This window comes from Pteropus medius, unplaced genomic scaffold (genome assembly GCF_902729225.1).
Source record: "Pteropus medius unplaced genomic scaffold, Ma_sr-lr_union100, whole genome shotgun sequence".
In the NCBI taxonomy this organism is placed as follows: domain Eukaryota; kingdom Metazoa; phylum Chordata; class Mammalia; order Chiroptera; family Pteropodidae; genus Pteropus; species Pteropus medius.
In genome coordinates, this window is record NW_024354502.1 from 29,929,787 (window position 1) to 29,948,565 (window position 18,779).

General features: G+C 43.3%; 1 protein-coding gene across 10 annotated transcripts in view; it reads right to left on the bottom strand.

Moving 5' to 3' along the window:
- ZMAT4 (zinc finger matrin-type 4) overlaps window positions 1-18,779 on the bottom strand; it is a 373,556-nt gene that overhangs the window by 307,779 nt on the left and 46,998 nt on the right. For all 10 annotated transcript variants that reach the window (XR_005650851.1, XR_005650852.1, XM_039853598.1 and 7 more), the window contains one exon: window positions 2,506-2,611. Coding sequence is in view for 8 of the 10 variants with exons in the window: in XM_039853598.1 (XP_039709532.1) it covers window positions 2,506-2,607 (102 nt within the window). In the remaining 2 variants the exon portion in view is untranslated. The remainder of the gene's footprint in view (window positions 1-2,505; window positions 2,612-18,779) is intronic.

Consider the following 18,779-nt stretch of genomic DNA (forward strand, 5'->3'; position numbering starts at 1 on the left):
CTCAATATCACACACATATTTATACCACACTGAACTATCTGTGGCTTTTCCTTTCAACAAAGTTTATAAGCTTGAGGAAAGAGACTATTTCTCATGCAGCTTCAGATTTCCCTGCAATAATCATCACTAATAGTGCTGGACACACAGAAAGTACACAGTGGATTGTCACTGATTTGCTCTATAAGGAAGCTGGGAATATTATCTGGTTGAACCGAAGAGTAAAATTATACTAAAGCAATAAATCAGTGATAGAGCTTTGAGAATAAGTGTGACAACATTTTCAATGAATCGAGCGGTATTTTTAACTCATAGAGACCCACTCTACATGCAATTGCAGCAGAAAAGGTGCAGGTGGAGGAAGGCAGGGAGAGTAATAGAATCAGAGTATCAGTTCTCAAATGGCCTTCAAGATTGTCTGATGGAAGCCATCCTCTTAGACATGAAGAATTTCCGGGGGAAGTCTCCTAACTGAAGCTGGAAGACAGAGATTGCGTAAGGTAGCCTCAGTCCTGACTGTGCCCTTTGCACACACATGGCAGCTTTGCAGCAAGAACACATGCTGTTTCTCACTGAAGGAAGTGCCCCACCTCTGCCTGGAGGCAGGGAGTGAAACATCATTCAGAGTTCCCATCCATGCTTAATGGGAATGCATTTAATGCTGTTTTAATGATGTGTAACACTGTTAATTGCAGATCTATTGTAATTGCTTTCTTTTCTCTATCTCATCTATGCTACATGCAACAAATACTAACACATCCTCTAAACAATTAAATTGTACCACAGCAAGAGTACAGCAGGAAAAAAAAAAAAAAAAGAAAAAGAAAAAAGAAAGAAAATCTTGAGTTCAAATAACTAAACCTTTCATTGAGCAGCTAAAATTCTTTTCCTTGAAAAAACATTTTTGTTGTTTTCAATTTTCTGACATTACTTTTCTAGCTCAGGTAAGAACAAAGCAGTGATGGACATTGTCACTTGGACATTATTTTTGAAAACAAACACAAACTGAGTATCTATGATGTGCAGACACTGTTCCAGGAATTATAAAAGATCAAATAATTAAAACTGTGTTTCCGCCCTCAAGAATCTAGTGCAATGATTAAAAACGAACACAAACAGTCTAGTAAAGGGAGAACATGAAGGACTAACAGGAAGCTATAGAATTTCAAAGCAAGGACAAATTCTCTGATTTTCTTTAACTGGGGAAATTGAATGAATAAAACCATATGTGTTTATAAAGCAATATCCATGGAAATCAGAAAGTTCTTAATTTCAAAAGATGGATATCTTTCATTTTAGATCATTCTTTTGAGTTCCCATTTACTTCTAACATTCAACTGCCTCTTGACAAACGAATATGCTAACTTTTTGCACAGATTCTGATTTTTAAGTTTTCTCTGAAGAGCAAGTTTTATTTGCCTTCAATAAAATATTGCTACTACAGCATTAATAATGAAAAACAACATTATTTTGCATGTGTGGCAACTTCACAGTTCTAAAGTATTTTTACAAATGCTATTTCAATAGGTCTCATTTGGTTACCACAAAATCCTGAGGAGTATGCAGGGTCTGTTTATTGTGACTTGGGGTGTGTACATGTGCATGTTATTATTATTTTCATGTGCACAGAGGAATCTGAGTCTCAGAGGAGTTTGGTGAGTGACAGTGACAACTGTCATTTGTCCAACTCATCAGACAAAAAGAAAATTGCTGGCTAAGCTCTCCAATCTAAAATTACTTACAAGTTATTACACTTGAAAACTCATGTTTCCGCTGGTACATGTTCTCTTGAAAAGCAAACATGCCCTGGACAGCCCTCTGCATCTGGAGCCCCTTTCCTTCACGCACGGCACCTCGTTCCCTCCTCAGACACTAGCCAACCTCTCTTCTCTCACCCTTTCTTCCTGATAGAGGATCAAAAAGCAGCCATTTGTTCTTCCATCCTAAAGACCCAAAGCCACTGAATTATGTCCTTTCAGAGCATTTGGGCTTTAAAACTTTGTTATAACTCTGCAGGGGAAGTCTTTAAGCCCTACACATTTAGGGCAGCGGCTACCAGGTGGAAGGAATTTGGTACTGAATCACCAATGCTGCCATGTTTCCCTACAGTGAGGAACAAAGAACCTCTGAGTTTAGTTTCAGGGTCACAGAAGAAAAGAGAAGTTGGCATTAATGCATCCTGCCCTGTGTCCCTGAAAGGAACTTCAGGGATGAGCAGTGAAAGATTTAACAAGCAGAGAAAGCACACTGAGTCTCAAGGAGCCGAGGTACAAAGAAAAACGAGAATCTGGGAAGCAGCCAGGGCCTGGGAACGAAGTCCCCAGCCCTCACTCCCTACCCGACTCAGACACATTTCTCCCAGCCTGAGCTCAGACTATAAGGGTTCAAGCCCTGTGCTTCCTAAAACCTGCCCCAAGTCCAGAAGTGGGTACTCTCAAGTCCTACAACCATGACCCATGGTACCCCTTCTTCCATTTGAAACCACTGAGCGAGGAAAGCTGTCCTTACCTCGTAATGGGCCACGCGCTGGGATTCGGATATCAGTTGTGCACTGCACACTTTGCAGTAACTGTCTGTAAATAAATCCTGATCGATATCGGAGGACTTCATCAGGCTAAAGGAGAATCAACAGAAAAGAAAAATGAGGCCACTGCTTTGATGTTTATGCAAGTCATTAACTGTGTAAAAAAGCCAAGAGCACAGTAACAGATCCAGCGAAGGGAGCAGTGGGGGAGCTCTCCCTAAACCGTCAGTGTTACTATACCATTAACCGTAGTAGGTATAGAGTTTATAATTTTCTTACGAATGCCCAATAGAGTTGCTGGTACTGTAAAATAGAAACTCAGCTTTAGTTTTCTCTTTTTGACAAATTAGACATATCTAATGCATTATAAAGGATTTATGGAAGAAGACATTTTCACATATGATTTTATATAAACAAAATATTGTAAGCATTCAATATATCCAAAATAGGAAATGGGTTAAATTAATTTCGATACATCCAGTCACTAGAATACAATGTGACGCTGAAATCTAAATTTAAATCAAATCCTTCTTTAAAAGAATATTTAGTGAAATAAGAAAAAGTTTACCATTATCAACAAAAGATTATAAATCGACACATGCGGTATTATGCTAATTTATTTTAAAATATGTACAGGTACATAGAAAACATTCCAGAAAGTTTTAACAAAATTTTAATAGCAGTTATCTTTGGGACATCAATGGTAATTGCCTATGTAAAACCTATTCAACAGCTATACTTAGAAAATTAAAAAATAAAATCAGACTAAACTATAAATTTCCTTGCTTGCTTATACCTTGTAAATTATTCCTGCTGACTCTTCTACATTTAGGGTTGTTGAAATTCATAAAGGCCACCTCCACCACTCTACACCACAATTGAATCCACAAAAGTAAATAAATATATTCTCAAATTCCAAACCCCAAATCAAAAAGCGGCCAAGGGTCTCAAGCTTGTGAAAGTGATCTGTCACAAAGGTGTTTTATAGCAGCTGAAGTGTAATGTTACCACCCTGGAAACACACACCAGCGCATCAGAACGTTTTCCTCCAACCCACAAGCTCTGCTTCATTTTACCTCCTGCCTGCCAGGCAAAAAGTAAGAACTGTGCCAGACAACATGTGTAACGGAGAGGTGAAAAAAGTTTCAGACAATAGGGGTGTGGTAGGCACCTCGGAGTTCCTCTTACTCCAATGCCCTCATTTTACATGTGAGACTTTCCAAAGCCACATTATTGATGATAAACCTGGCCGTAAATACTGCCTAGCTTTCATGATTCCGAGTTTCACACTCCAGACTCATCCCAGGTCCAGTGCTATCTGTCATGTTGGTGTTGGGTAAGTCACTAAGCCCTGTAGGTCTCAGTTTCCAACCTACAAAAATTGAGAAACTAATATTTTCAATGTCTCCCTAGAGAATTGTGGTGAATAGCAAAAGGAAAAATATAGGTGAAGGTACTAAATAAACTGTAGAACTCTCTTCAGTTGAAAGGGATCATTATCACACTTTTAATGATATACTAATGTCATGAGATGTTGGCTAAGTCTTACTAATGCAACAAAATGAAAGATTGTGGTCCATTTTGTGTGTTTTGAAACCATTTAAATAGCTGGGCCAGATAAGTAAATTATCTGCTTGAAATAAAAGGATGTCTGCCTTAACAACTCCAAACTCCCTTTCTACCTTGGCCTTGGCAGTGATGGCCCATTAGAACATTTGTATTAAGCAATTTAAAAGGATTCATAGTTCTGCTCTTAAGAGGCAACAATATCACTGTTTTATCAATGCCCCACGTACCAGTAGTAATACCAGATAGTAAGGACCACTGACTCTCACAGCTGAAGTGCACATGTTTTTCTGGAAGGACCATTTTCTGGAAGGACCAGCTTAGAGTCCTACACCTGAAGTACCTGGAGACTCATTATGTCACATGACAACTTGTTCCAGAAAGCCTGGCAAATCTAGTTGTTAGGTACTTCTTAAGTTGAATCAAAACCTGTCTCATTGTAGATTTCACTCATTGATTCTGTCTCTGGGCATAACACAGGACAATTTTACTAGCCTTTTTCATGAGAAATCATCCAAATGTTTGAAGATAGCTCTCTTCTATTCCATTCCTTGTCCTGCCTTATCATTTTGATCTGTCTATCTCTTTAAGAGCCATTTTCAAAGGGAGTGCCAAGGACAGAATGAAACACTACAGATATGGTCTAAATGTGGCATGAAATCATAAATCCAAATGACCATCCAAAATATCCATTGTCATTTATAATGTTCTCTCTTTACAGCCTGGAATGTAAATGGAGACGTGTTTTTATGATGAAAAAATACAGTACATTTTGAAATGCCAAATGTGAAAAGAAAACTTATTAGGTGTATTTTTGAAGCTAGGCTCCTATAAGTAGTTGTCTTTAAATATTATCGTGTTCCCTGCTATTTCTAATAAAGAAGTGTATGAAAATAGATTCATGGGTGACCTGGTTAATAGGAATCTACAAACTCACTGCATACTCCTTCCTCATTATACAACCAACTGCAGAAATCAAACACTGTGAAAGGATATTCAAGGTATGTGTCGGACCGAGTGGGGCCCGTAGGAGTCTGAATCTTGGTAAAGCAGCTGTGCAACAGAAATAGCTTTAAAAGCAGAATATAAAATTTGTATACTAAAAAAAATTCAAAGGAAGAAGAAATGTCATGGCTTTTTTTTTCACTGATATATATACATATATATATACATACATGCACACATATTTGCATATAGGAATATTGATTTGAACAAGCCCATATGCAGTAAAATGACAATAAAGACCTCTGAAATTTATGAGGCCCAAATGGAATACTCGAATAAGTTAAATTCCAGTAGGAAGCAATTAGTGGACAAGTGTCAGTCTGGTTTGTGCATGAGAGCTTTTCTCCAAGAAAAGATAACTCTCTGTGTGTAGGCCACTTTAAACAACTAGAGGGACTGATTTATGATTCAAAGAGTGGAATTCCCAAGTGGAAGATGGAGCTGCCACTTGACCCTTCCTCTGGCTTGTTTAGAATAAGGTTATCAGCCTCGCTGGACTGAAAAGGTACAGGTGAGCTGGTAGGAAAAAGAAAGGCAAACCCAACTGCCTTTGTTTAGCCTGGTCCAAGGTTCTGACAGCAGTTAGACCAGTCAGGGCAGGGCCACTGACCACCTACTGAATGGTCAGTCCTACTGTCCCACCAGAGTCAGTGCCTGGCGACCTCCACCCTAGAAACACGCTGACTGTGCTGCACTCTGAGGCTTTGGGACATTGTGAGGAGAGAGACAAGAGTATGGGAAGGGGGGAGTTTGATTTCCTAGATCTGAAACTGATCTGAATGAAAGCTTCCTCGGAATGAAAGCTTCCCTGCTCTGGCACGTTTAAAGCAAACACTGAAGATTTGAATAACTTCTCTATCACTCTCCTGTATTCATAGAGGATTTGTTACTTATATTTTAGTTCTGAGTGGAGTTGGAGGCAGTATTAGAAAAGGAGCCTGATCAGATTCTCATTTGCTACACCAGGTCTCTATATAGGACTCCACTTACAGATGTAGCAGTGATAGTGTAAGACTCAAAGGTATAGCTAGATATAATAAATAAAGAAACTATATAAGAGAAGAGCTTTTGTTTATTCAATTGTGGTTTTTTTTAGCATCTACAATGTGTGAGGCACAGGAATAACAGAAGGCACAACTCCTACCTTCCAAACCTTCATGAGCTATTGAGTAAGAAAAGATATACACACACAAACACCTAAGGCACAGGCAGCAAGTGTAATTTGGCTAGCAAAAAGTACTACAGGATTTGAGAAGACAAGCAGGATTATAAGAAACTCTTCAAAGAGGTTCTATGAGAACTGGACATTTAAGGAAGGATAGGATTAGAATGGAGGAAAATAGGTTCCAGCTCAAAACCTAATATTTTTTCCTGGCACAGAGAAAAGTCATACCACCAATAGGCATGAGAAGATAAATACAAGGGGCACCATGAGGCTAATTTAAGACTATGCAACATTAAGGGAGGAAGGAGAAAAATGCAAGGAAGATAAGGGTACACAAAGCTCAGGACCCAGATAGAAGGAGGAGGGACTGGGGGAAAACAGACAAGTCCCAAAACTTTTCTCAAGATGCGAGGAATGGCCTTTTTAGGATCTTCAGATACAGATACAAAGCCTTCCTTTCTGCTTCTTTCTGCGTCTCAAGAGCAGATTTCAGGAACACAGGCTGAAAACCCAGAGAAACCTGAGGCTTCATGGCAAAGGGTAATATTCTTCATTCCATTTCATTTTTGATAGTGTTAAAATAGCTTCTGATTCAAAGATCCCAGAACCCATGCAGGGCTCTTCAGAGGAAGAAGACATTTAGTTGAAATCCAAGTTGGTCATTGGCCAACTAGGTTCTTGAGCAAGTTACAGATCCTCCCTGAGCCCTTGTTTCCTCATTTATGAAACAGGGGAAACATTCTCACAGGGCTTTTGTGAGGATTAGAGGCAATGTAGGCAAAAAAGACATCTAAAAAAGACTGTGGCATGTGGCAGACACTCAAAAGTAGATATTACCACCATTATTATGAATATTATTAATTTTGTATTATTATTATTCTCGTTGTCAGGAGGGATGCCATAAATATTTAAGCAGAGAAATAAATAGACCCACATTCACACTAAGGGGGAAGATAACACAGTCGGTGTGCCAGAATCATAGCTTTTATTGCCATCATAGGCTTTCTCTTTTGTATGAACAATATCATCCACAAAAATGGCTGATTTCCACTGAATGCTCCTACCAGCTGATACTCAAGCTTTATGCTTGTGAAGACCCCATGTTTCATGAATATTTAAAATCTATTTTTGTTGTCAGTAGGTGCTGATACTGGCAGATGGAGCGGTTTGATGAGAACTCCAACCTACCTTCTCTCTCGCCCACTAGTGCTCTTCTCTCTGTGACCTGCTCCCGGGGGGACACAAAGGAAAGCACACGTCATGCACAGCCTGGATGTACCTCAGCTCTCTTAACCCACAGCCACTCACTGTGGTCACCTTGAGCTGTCCATAGCAGTCATGCTCCCCAAGGTGTCATCTCCTTGGCCCCAGTCCCTTGCAGAGAGAAGCCTTTGCGTTGGTGATCCTGCCCTAGTGAAATAGGGCATCTCCACTATAAAGCTCATCTAGATGATCTAATAACCTACTTTCCACCCACTTTCTCCCCTCACTAACCCTTTAAAAATAGGATTTAAGACCCATGGCAATTTCAACCAAAGAGCTGCCCTCGCCATTAGGGGCAGATTTCTGAGTCTCCAAATTGCCACTCCGTATGATTTTATGAACTGGCCAGTATCAGGGATTGTGGCTCCTCTAAAGATGCTCTCAACAGCACTTGGCCTTCATGAAAGCTCAAGATCTAGAAATAATACAAATTTTACTTTAGTATTATAAATGTATTAAGCACCGCTCCTAAGCCAGGCTAAATAAGGGCCTAACCACCTGATTCCCTCACGGAGACAGGAGACGTCACCGGCCTTATTTTCTAGATGAGAAACTAAGGCTCAGGAGTTGAGTAACAACTCAAGAGTCACACAGCTCCTATGTGACAGTCAAGAGTCCAGGCCAGGGCAGACAGTGCCCATCAGCTCAGCCTGCACCCCAGTCTGCCTCCCTGTGGTGGAATTCAGCACAGCCAGCCCTTCAGTCTGTTCCCCTGTCTGGTGAATGCCATAAAAAATACTTAAAATGAAAGTAGAGGCAGACATCCTGCCCAGAATTAATATGCTGTAGCCCGGAGAGCCCTTGCTGTCCCGGTGGAGCCTCAACAGCTGTTACTGATCTCAGGGCCTAGACTCTCTTCCCTGCATTTACCTGAACCAAGCCGGGTGCACTGTCGCCTTCCCACACATTCCAGACCTGCTTCCGCCTGCACAGCCACAGAGTCTGTGCCTCCTGTGACAGGACCTCCGATTAGGTACCTACTTCTGCCCTCCCCCGTGGCCTGACATCCTCGAACACCACCGCACCCTTCTGTCCAGTCTGGCTGGCACCCCTTCACCCAGTTTGGGACCCTCCACTCTATGCTCACCCTCACTCTCCCAAGGCCACTAGCCTCAGCAGCTCTGGTCCTCTGCGTCCCAGTGCCCCATGTAGAGAGACTGCACTTCTACCACCTTCAATTTTGACAAGCTGAATAGTAGACCAAAAATGCCACCAGTTAAAAAGAATCACCCTCTGGTTATGAACATGAAACAGACATGAGGCATGTGATGTTGTTTAAATTCAGCCACATTTTAAAACTATTAATATCCCAAAGGCTACTGAAATTGCTTCTGCTTTAGTTTGTCAATACTAGAGGGGATGAAACTCTGCTCAGAAAGGGAAAGATTAAAACCACGGCTGTCCCATTATCACACAAAATAAATAAGCTTTGGTCTGCTCCTCTGATCCTTTTGGGTTTTTATTCCACCTGCAAAAGGGCCCCTGAACCAGAATTCACCTTCTGACCTTTGCTCCATTCCCCTTTTGGGCTCTGCCACTGTCCTACTGGGACACGTTGAAACGTCTTGCCCTCTAGCCTCCCCAGAAACAAAAAAGAAAGCTTTGAGAGACAAGCTTGTGCTTCAGCACACATCTTCACAGTGACCACCTCCCGCTCTCACTCAGGCCCAGGAGCCTCAGAGGATGGGCTAGAAGCAGGGACTGTCCTATCCCCATCACATCTCCCTCCACTTGGAGGTGGATGATGCAGGGCTGGTTGCCGTGGCAGCAGACCAAGCAGACTTAGAGGGAAAAAAAAAAAATGAAAAGTACTCCAGAAATGAAAGCGTATTGGTCTTCCATGAAATCGTGCCAGAGAGAGAAAGAGGGCAGAGAACAGCCCAGAGCAGCACAGATGAAGTAGATGCCTGAATCTAGCTTTCAGGGCCTGCAGACCCCAGTGCGCACTGTCCTCTAATTCACCATACACCCTATAGGTGGCCAGAAAGGGAAACCTAGAACCCCCCATGAAGTGCCTGAATCAGGGTGAAGGTCAAATATATGACCAGCCTGAAGAATCTTTTTGATTCTGTTTCTCAGGATGGAGCCCGTTCTGATCTGATGCTGCCTTCCCCACGTTGGTCAGATAGGGGAATTTGGCAGTCCAGGCCCCTCACCACACATCATCCCCATGCAGGTGCGAGCTCTGCTTTCCAGCCTGATTCTGTTGCTTAGCAGAGAGAGAGAGAGAGAGAAGAGAGAGAGATGGGGGGAGGGGGAGCGGGGCGGGCAGCTCTGCACGCAACTTCCTTCTCTTGCTTGGCATTGCCAGGAGCTGCATAGCTGACTCACACCACTTGAATAATTGCCTTTTAATGGCACCGTTTTCTTCACGTGTAAAACCAAGCTCTGTGATTCTTGACTTAGAGGCATCTGCCATTGCTGTGCATACATGCCTCACCCACAGCCCTGGGCCATGAAACCATATCTGTCTGTCTCTTTCACATATGGCACAAGCTTGCCCGATGACATCCAGGAAGGAGGACAGCAAACACGCTCCCAGCTTGGGCCAACCATTGTGGGCACACACATGTGCCTCTGTCACCTCTGAAGAGGCATGCGTGCCTGGTTCCTTGCCACTTCTCTCCTCTCTGGCCCCTTGTCCTTTGTCTGAATGTATAAGTCTGAATTTTAGACTCTAGGGGGCACGAATGGATCTCAAGGCTTCAGAACACTCCAATCCCTCATATTTTTTATGGAATTCACCAAATGGCCTCTGCCCAAGTCTAGGACACTGTACAACTGCACTAGGATCCCCCTTTCTTCATTAAATGGATTTTTATTGAGCATTTACTATGTGCATGGTGTTGATCTCATGGAGAAGGTTTACATATTAGGATCCAGCATATACCATTCTACAAAAACATGGACAGGATTCCTGTCTCCTTCTATACATACATAAAATATTCACACCAGCTGATAGATAACCGCTCTGGCTCTCCCACATGTCATTCTAGAATCTCTATGTGCCCCATGGCCCAATGATCCTCGCTAAGATTTTAATGTAGAGAGTGGGGATGTGCCCAGAGACAGATGGAGCCAGCAGGTATTCCAAAAGATGAAAACCATTCTGGCCGGTTTCCAAAAACCCCTTTCAGAGGACACTCTGAGGAGAGCCCTGGCAATGAAGCAGCAAGCTCAAATGCACCCAGCTGACTGACAGGTCTGGGCAGCATGATGGAGCACTCTTATCAGGGAAAACACCGTCTGCATTTGCAGGATATTAATAGGTAAACTCTGGCCCCTTAGCCAGTCACAGTGGGTCGGAAGCATTTTCTTTCTCTTTCTGCACTTCGGAGGGGAAACATGGGTGGTGGGTGGAGAGCTTGGATTTTCCATTGCTTTACCACTTCGAGTCTGAGCAAAAACAGAGCACCCATCACAGGAGGAAAGCCAGAGGCAGAGAAAAACAAAAGAGATCACTAGCTCATGAAGAGAAGGAGGGGAGGGAAGGAGGAAATATGGGGGAGTAGAACATACTTCTTATATTTTATGTCGCTCATTCCATCAAACTAAAGGGCTGTGCACCCAGGTGGAAAAGCCACTCACATTTTAAAGAATAGTCTCCTGCCCTCCCCCACCACTCAAAGGAGGAATGCCAGCGCGGATTCCCCATTTTCCAGTGTGTTAGCTACCTGTGCCTACTCAAGATAGGTGGATTTTCTTAATACACTGAAAGACAAGACCTTTCTTATTAACAGTGGATACAAGCCTTTGAATACACAGCTTGTAAATAAGTATTCCATTACTGTAACTTGTTTACATGATTTATCTTCACAAGACTGCCCCTACAGAACCAGACAGATTGAGGGCAGATTTAAATGCGGCTATCACATCCAGAGCTCAGAGGCACAGTTCTGCACCTGCACCCAGCTGCAGAGGAGGACACAGGAGACAGGCCAAGCTGCTGCAGGGGAAACTATTCCTTTTATTTTAATCCATACTCCAAGGCTGCTGCATGGGCTGTCAGTCAGCCAGCAGACATGTTCAGTTCCATTCCCCACTACAGCACCCTAACTGGACTTCACTTATGTGAGGAATCCTGTTTGGTCTTGATTTGTCCAATGCTTTTCAAAAAAAAGTCAGCAAAATTGTAGAGTTCATGTGTAAGTATCCGGAGTAGCCAAGATGAGAAGACATATGAATTAAAATGCTGCGAAGTTGGGGGCTGCCCATGCACAAACTGATAAAAGCCTGTGTACAGATCTGCCCCTTCCACGAAATCTTTCAGCCAGAACCTCTTCTAATCTGAGAGTAGGTCTGAGATCTGTGGCTGCCTCCTGCTTTGGGATGCAGTAAAAAAATAGTAAAAATAATGATCGCTTACAGAATTCCGCTACCAGGGGAGGCTAAGCATGTAAACGTATTGTACTCTGCTGATCAGTAATAAAAGGATTAGTAAAAATTAAAATATCTGACTATATCGAGTGTCGATGCAGGTGTGTGGACATACAGAGTCTTTTATACAGTTTTGACAGGAGGATAAGTTGAAAGCATTATCTCATCAAGCTAAACAACTCAACAACTGCCCTCCTGGTTTACAGGAAAGAAACACCCTTGTTCATGTACCACACCAAACATGTAAAAGATGACGATAGTAGCATTGTTCAAATAGCCAAACCTGCAATCAGCCCAAATGTGCATCTACAGGAGGGTGGATGAATAAATTGAGGTATAGTCACAGCATGAATGAAGCATGGCAACACACCAGAATATGGATAAATCATAGCAATCTATATTTACATGAAAAAGTAAGTCAAAGAGCACATATACGAGCTCTTTTTTGTAAAGTCAGAAATAACTAACATAAAAATAGATACATCGTGAGGTTAAATGAAGATAAGATACAACTCTAAAATTGTCTGGCAAAAAAAAAAAAATGAGGACAGGATTTAGAATGATGATTTTTTCAGAAGAGCAGTATGAGAGAATCACATGATGAGGTACAAATTTTGCCAGATCTTAACTTGGATTTGGAAGGTGTTATAAGGGTGCTCATTCTGTTATTACAGACAGTAAATGAGAGAGAGAGAGAGAGAGAGGAGAGAGAGCTGAGAGAGAGAGAGAGAGAGAGAAGAGAACGAGAGAGAATGAGAGAGAGAGAGAGAGAGAGAGAGAAGAGAAAGAAATGAGAGATGATTTTCTTAAAAACAAACCCTCCATACTCTGTAATGGAGACATAGTTCATTTCCCCAGCCATAAAAGATTAAGCTGAATTTCTCACACCCTCTTTCAGTTAGTGAGTCCTATAACTGAATTCTGGCCGATGGAATATGGGCAAAAGTAACATGCACACTCCTAGGCCTGACCATGAAAAGCCTACTGCCTGATCTTCTACTTGCTCTCCTTTCTGCAGTTTGGATATTGATGCCCTGGTCAACCTTGGAAGCCACATGTCAAAGAAGGCAGGGTCTCTGAAAGCCTATATGGAATAGAGCTTCATGTCACCAACCCCTGGTGCCCACTGGACTTTATGTGATTGAGAAATGAACATCTAATGCATTAAGCCATGATTCCAGGGTTTATCTAACATTACCTTAACCAACTCTACTCAAATATTAGCAGCTTGACCTGGCTTGGAAACAGAAGTGTACTTTTTTACCTAGTTACAGCTCTTACATGTTTTATGAGGGAGTTGGAAAAAGCCAGCGACATCCAAGGGTTTTACACTTGGGAGACTAGACTTTAACCTCACCTCCTTGCTCAGAGCTCTGGGTAATGGCATTAAACACCCCAGACCTCACTAAGAATGCTCATTCAGGGAAGTACCAATCTAGTCCTCATTTGAACAGAATGTGGGGTTTTTATGAGTCTAAAATCAAAGAATGTATAGAAAAGAATATCATCACTTTAGGATAAGGCCTGTGTACTGGTGCACTCATCGACTATGAGACTCTTTTTAGGTATTTTAATTAAAAGTCCTTTTCCAAACACCACTGGCACCTTCTAGGAAGGCTACTCTATTTCTCTCCAGTTTTGAGCATATCCATCCTACTCACCCGCTGGTGTGGTGGTGCTAGTGTCTTGTGAAATCTGCTTTGCCATTTGTGAGGGGGCAAACTGAGCAGATGGTCATGACCACTGGGGAACCTGGTAATGAGCAAACGCCACACATCAGAGTTTCAGATTCTTGTCCCCTTGCCAAAAATGACAGCCTAGTTGGCTGGTCATAGCCCTGATGTTGGGAAAAAGCACATATCTCACCATTCTAGTCCTTAACATAGCTACACTTTCAGATTCTTGCCCTGTATCAATTCTTCTCACTTTTCAGCTGAGGTGAGCAGGGGTTGGGCAGTTTCCAGGAAATGGAACTATATTCCTATAGATTCACCACTTGATTGAGCATTAGTTTCTGGTTTTAGGGGAAAAAGTGGGCATATCCAATGCGGGCTGGGTGATGTCCTTCTAGGCCACTCCTCATTCTCCCCTCAGTTGTGCTCTAGCTGTACCCTTGCCTCAAGCCTGGCAGTGAATTGTCAGCCCCTCAGTCCATCCTGCCTATCTACTAAAACCAGACTGACCTTAAATCAATGCCACCACCCCTGCCTCCCTCAAAGTTTCCTTCCACATTTGCTGGGACAAAGGAGCTGCTTGGTGAAAGAGCAGATCAGGGTCATGGAAGGGCTGCCAAGGAAATGGGACACGAACACTTTGGCTGGCAGCGGGAAAGAGGATGAAAGCTGAGGCAGAACAAAAGAAAAGGGGCATGAAGCTTGAGCAATCCGAAACCGAGTGGATTTGAGAGAGAAGGAGACCCCACCCCATGATGGAGTGAGGAATAAAGAAATCATAACATTAGAAATGACCTTAGGTATCATCTAACTGAATCTTTCACATTCACGGAGAACACAGAAAAGGCACCCAGAAAGATCACAGGACTTACCCATACTCACCCTGTAAATAAAGGGTGAAATGAGAATACCAAACTCCTGCAATAACATTCCTTCCCAATGCCTCACTGTAGTCCGGAATATTTACTGCCTGCCTTTTGAGAATCATTTTGGGCAGGGAGGAACCAAAGGCACCCTTTTAAACTTTGAGAAAACCCGATACTCGTGACTTTGACTTGTGGGAGCCAGTGATGCAACAAAGACCATCTTCCCAGGTCAGGTCCCAGGAGGACCATGAGAGGGGCTGAGAGCAGAAGAAGGAGCTGGCATCTGGATTAGGATGTGCCTTGTCTCTTCTGCCACATCCTCATACTTTATAGGTGATGATAAAGCCTAGAAACCTGCGTCATGTAAAGATATTAGGGTCAGAGTGGGAAATAATTTAAGTACTGATTCCATCTAAAACTGGCACTAGCAAAGCAATTCCTATCACAAGCAGCAATTCCTGTTTCTCACCACCCCAAAATAATAGGCCGTCTTCCAAAGTTGATGAGCTGTGACTTTCTTAGTGACTGAATGGTCTGGACCCACATTAAGATAAATATTCCTGTGGTGAACAGGGAAATGTTCAGGCCAGGTGCCCTGCCAAGGAAGAAAGATGCCCTTTCTTGCCCCAACTGCTAGGACTGGAGTTGGCTTTCAGGCATCAGCTGTCTGCCTCTTCAAAAATGCCCTTAGCTGAGAGAGCCACCTCACTCAAGGTCACACTTCTACTCAAAGGGGCCTACACCCAATGACCAATGAGTGCAAGGGTGAAAAAGCCCCATCACTGCAGCCCAACATGGGACAAATCCTGACAGGCCATTTCAGCCCCAGAACTCCCCGTGGGGCCGGTCGAGATTGTTGCACCTGCACCAAAGCCCAACTTCACAATCCTACTTCTGTTCCTCCTTGCCAAGGGTGCCCATTGCAGGAGTCATTCTAGTAAACATCCTGAACACCAAACTCTGCAGAGTCTGTCCCCTGGCAAATCCTCTCTGTGACATCTCTCCTCACCTGCCTCTTCATGAAGCAGACCTCACACGGTAGCCCCAACTACGGACCTCGTCTCGTCAGAAATTCCAAGACTGGATCAGTTCCCAGAGCTCTAAAACCCCTCCGGGAATCCCAAAACTTAATCTCAGAGTAACATTTGTGTAGTACTAAGCAGAGAACTGTTTCTGGTAATGCTGTATCCTGAGATGCGCTCTGCACTGTTTAATAATATGCAAGAAAGAGAATTATGCTAGCGCTGAATCCCATTTCCCATTCTTTCAATCTGTGGTCCCAATGTGGTTACAGTTACGATCATAACATCTGACTTGAACTGATGAGTCGAAGTTTCATAATGTCAAATAAGTCATATTTCTGTAGCACTTCCTACCCATTGCTAAAAATATTGTTTCTTCCCACACAGTTATTCCTAATGAGATATTTCAAGCCACCTGGCACCCGGGGGAGTTCCTTGGCTAATCTGCTGTGGAGTCCCACAAAATATAAACTGTACACAACAGAACCCCAGTGGATGCTGGTGTCAGGGGGCAAGAAGAGCAGCAACATCACAGGATATTTTGTTCTACAATAAGAGATGTTTATGGGAGACGTCGTTAGACCAACAGCCAGTGTGACGAAGGTAAAATGTAGTACATATAACGTGTTTCTGCAGTGAACACATCAAAACAGGAGCTGGCCCCGGTTACTGACCGGCTTTCCTCCAGGACCTTAGCTGTTCTTACAGTTTATGATGAGAACCGATTTGAAACCTGGACAAATGCTTACTCCCACTGAAATGTAAATGCATCTGGGGACCAGGCAAGGCCTCCTATCTGGCTGCATTGCCAACAGATTCCAGCCATGCCAAAGGCTTGCTCGCCATTGCTGATAATGTGCCCTTCTTACTCTTCCCTTGCTGTCTTGCTAAATGCTAGTCTGTCTTTACTCCTCTTCATCACTCCACTAATCCACGTTTTAGGCATCATCTCCTGAACATTCTCCCTCCTCCTCTCACCCAAGCTGGGTTAGGGGACCCTTTCTAGGTTCTCCTAGCTCCCTGTGCACACCAAAATATAACAGATGAAATGCTCTCTTGCAATGCTGTCTCCTCCCATGGGCTGAGAGCCTATAGAGAGGGAACTCTCTCTTCTCTGTATTCAGTACTCAGCACCATTCTAAGCACGTCAGCTAGTGTTGCAATAGCAAAAATAAAATGCGCTTTCTGCTTCTATCCTTTAAATCTTATCCCTAAGATTATTTAGGAGAGCCCAGAGGGTAGTTCCAAAGGAAAAAACTCCAAGAGCACCTCCAGGACACCTCTGGGCTGTCCTAGCAAGGCCTTCTCCAGAGAGAGGCAGGCAGCACGCACCTACTTGTGCAGACATTTCAGTGTCTTGTTGCCCACGGAGGGACTTCACTCTCTAATTAGAAAATGAAACCTCTGTAATTCAGGAGAGGTCTGGAAGGAGAGGTCAGTATAAAGTCTTTCCTCTGCCACCAGCAGCCCCATCTTCACACCAGGCCTTAGCTAGATCAGGAGGTAACACTAAGAGAAATAAAGAAATGTGCTTTCAGGTGGCAGCAGCATCCCAGGGGGACCAAGCGAGTTCACCACCTCCTCCTCTTCCCACCAAGTGCACCTTTGTCCTGAGCTTCCCCATCCCACAGCCCTGCCTCATCCTCTAGTCAGATCACATCTGTGGGACGTCTGAGAAAATGCTACTAGATAATCATCTTAATAGTCAACATTTATCGACCGTTATGGGTTGAACTGGGTCTCTCAAAAAAGGTGTGTCGAAGTCCTAACTCACAGGACTTGCGAATGCAACCTCGTTTGAAAATACGATCTTTGCAGATGTCATGAAGTTAAGATGAGGTCATTCTGGATTAGGGTGGGTCCTAATCCAATAATTAATGTCCTTATAAGAAGAGGGAAACTTGGACGCAAATCGGGGAGGCCATACGCAAACAGAAGCAGAAACTGGAGCTATGCATCAAGCCAAGGAATGCCAAGAATCGCCATTAGCCACCAGAAGCCAGAAGAAACAGGGCAGGGTCCTCACCTAGAGCCTTCAGAGAGAGTATGGTCCTGCTGAACCTCGATTTCTCAGAAACTAATATACTGACTGAGCGTTTTATGCCGCACTCAGTAGTTCCACATAATGATTTTATACCAACCTCACAACAACCCTGGGAGGTATTTATTGGGGCACAGAAAGCCCATGTGACATGGCCAAGGGAAGGTCAGTATTAGGTGCACATAACTAGTGTAAACAGAGCAGAGACTCAAATCCATGTCTCAGGGACTCCAAATGCATGTCTCCTGACTCCAAATCCAGCCATCTTTCCATAGATTTTTAATCAAATTTTTGTTTCAGCATCTGCTCTAAGGGCCTTCTAGTCATCATTAAGCATTCCAGTTATCTTCCTTTCTTCCCACTTGCCAAAAGGAGAAATGATTTGCGGCTCTGACAGAATTCCAGATCTCACGGACAGGAAGGCAGCTAGTTGCAGCCGCCACCTGCCCAGTTTTGTCACAGATCCTGCCTGGGTTGCTGCACTTGATTTGAGGGGTCAGGAGAAAGCAATAATTTAAAAGCTGCCTTCACCTGCCAGTGTCATAAAGGGAGTCCATACGCAATTAGGCACTTCTAATCACTTAATCCACTTTAAATCTCTGCAAGGGAAAGGTAATAATTATGGAGCTCCAATCTGGCTGGTCCTTGGCTGATTTTCAATCAACCAGAATCCTACAGAATATTATAAAGTACATTTTTAAAGGCTCTTCCAAAGCTTCTGCGGTCCTGAAATTCAAGCCCTGTGAGGGCCTTTGGGTTTCTTTTTACCCTTTCCATCTGCAGGAAGCCGAACTGTCTCAAAATCCCCCACTGCTAGCACCTTGATTGTAAATTGGAACCAGACCCTTCATTTTCTGATATTCATGCGGGTGATCTCTCTAGTCACCTCTCAGCTCCATAGTCCCCTGACAAAGACCCCCAACTATACAATTCACCAGGTGCTGCTGGATCAAAGACCCAGTGCGATCCCAGGGGCTCCTATGTCCAGCTCACTGAAAGGTGACATGTATATGTTGAAAAAGATAGTAGAACTAGGAGGCAGCTGAGAAACAGGAGAATGTCATCCCTGTTTTGCCAGGGAGCACGCTTCCCAAAAGCATGACACTCCCTCAACTTGCTGGACGAAAATCTCTCCTCTGATCTTCCCAAAGCAGCAGCAAGTTCTAAATATTTCAGGCTTTTATCTCCAGATCCTTAGCACTTTTCCAGCCTTCAACACCCACAATGGTAATTTCACAGACGCACATTATTTATTCAACAGCCGCCAGCTCTATATACTC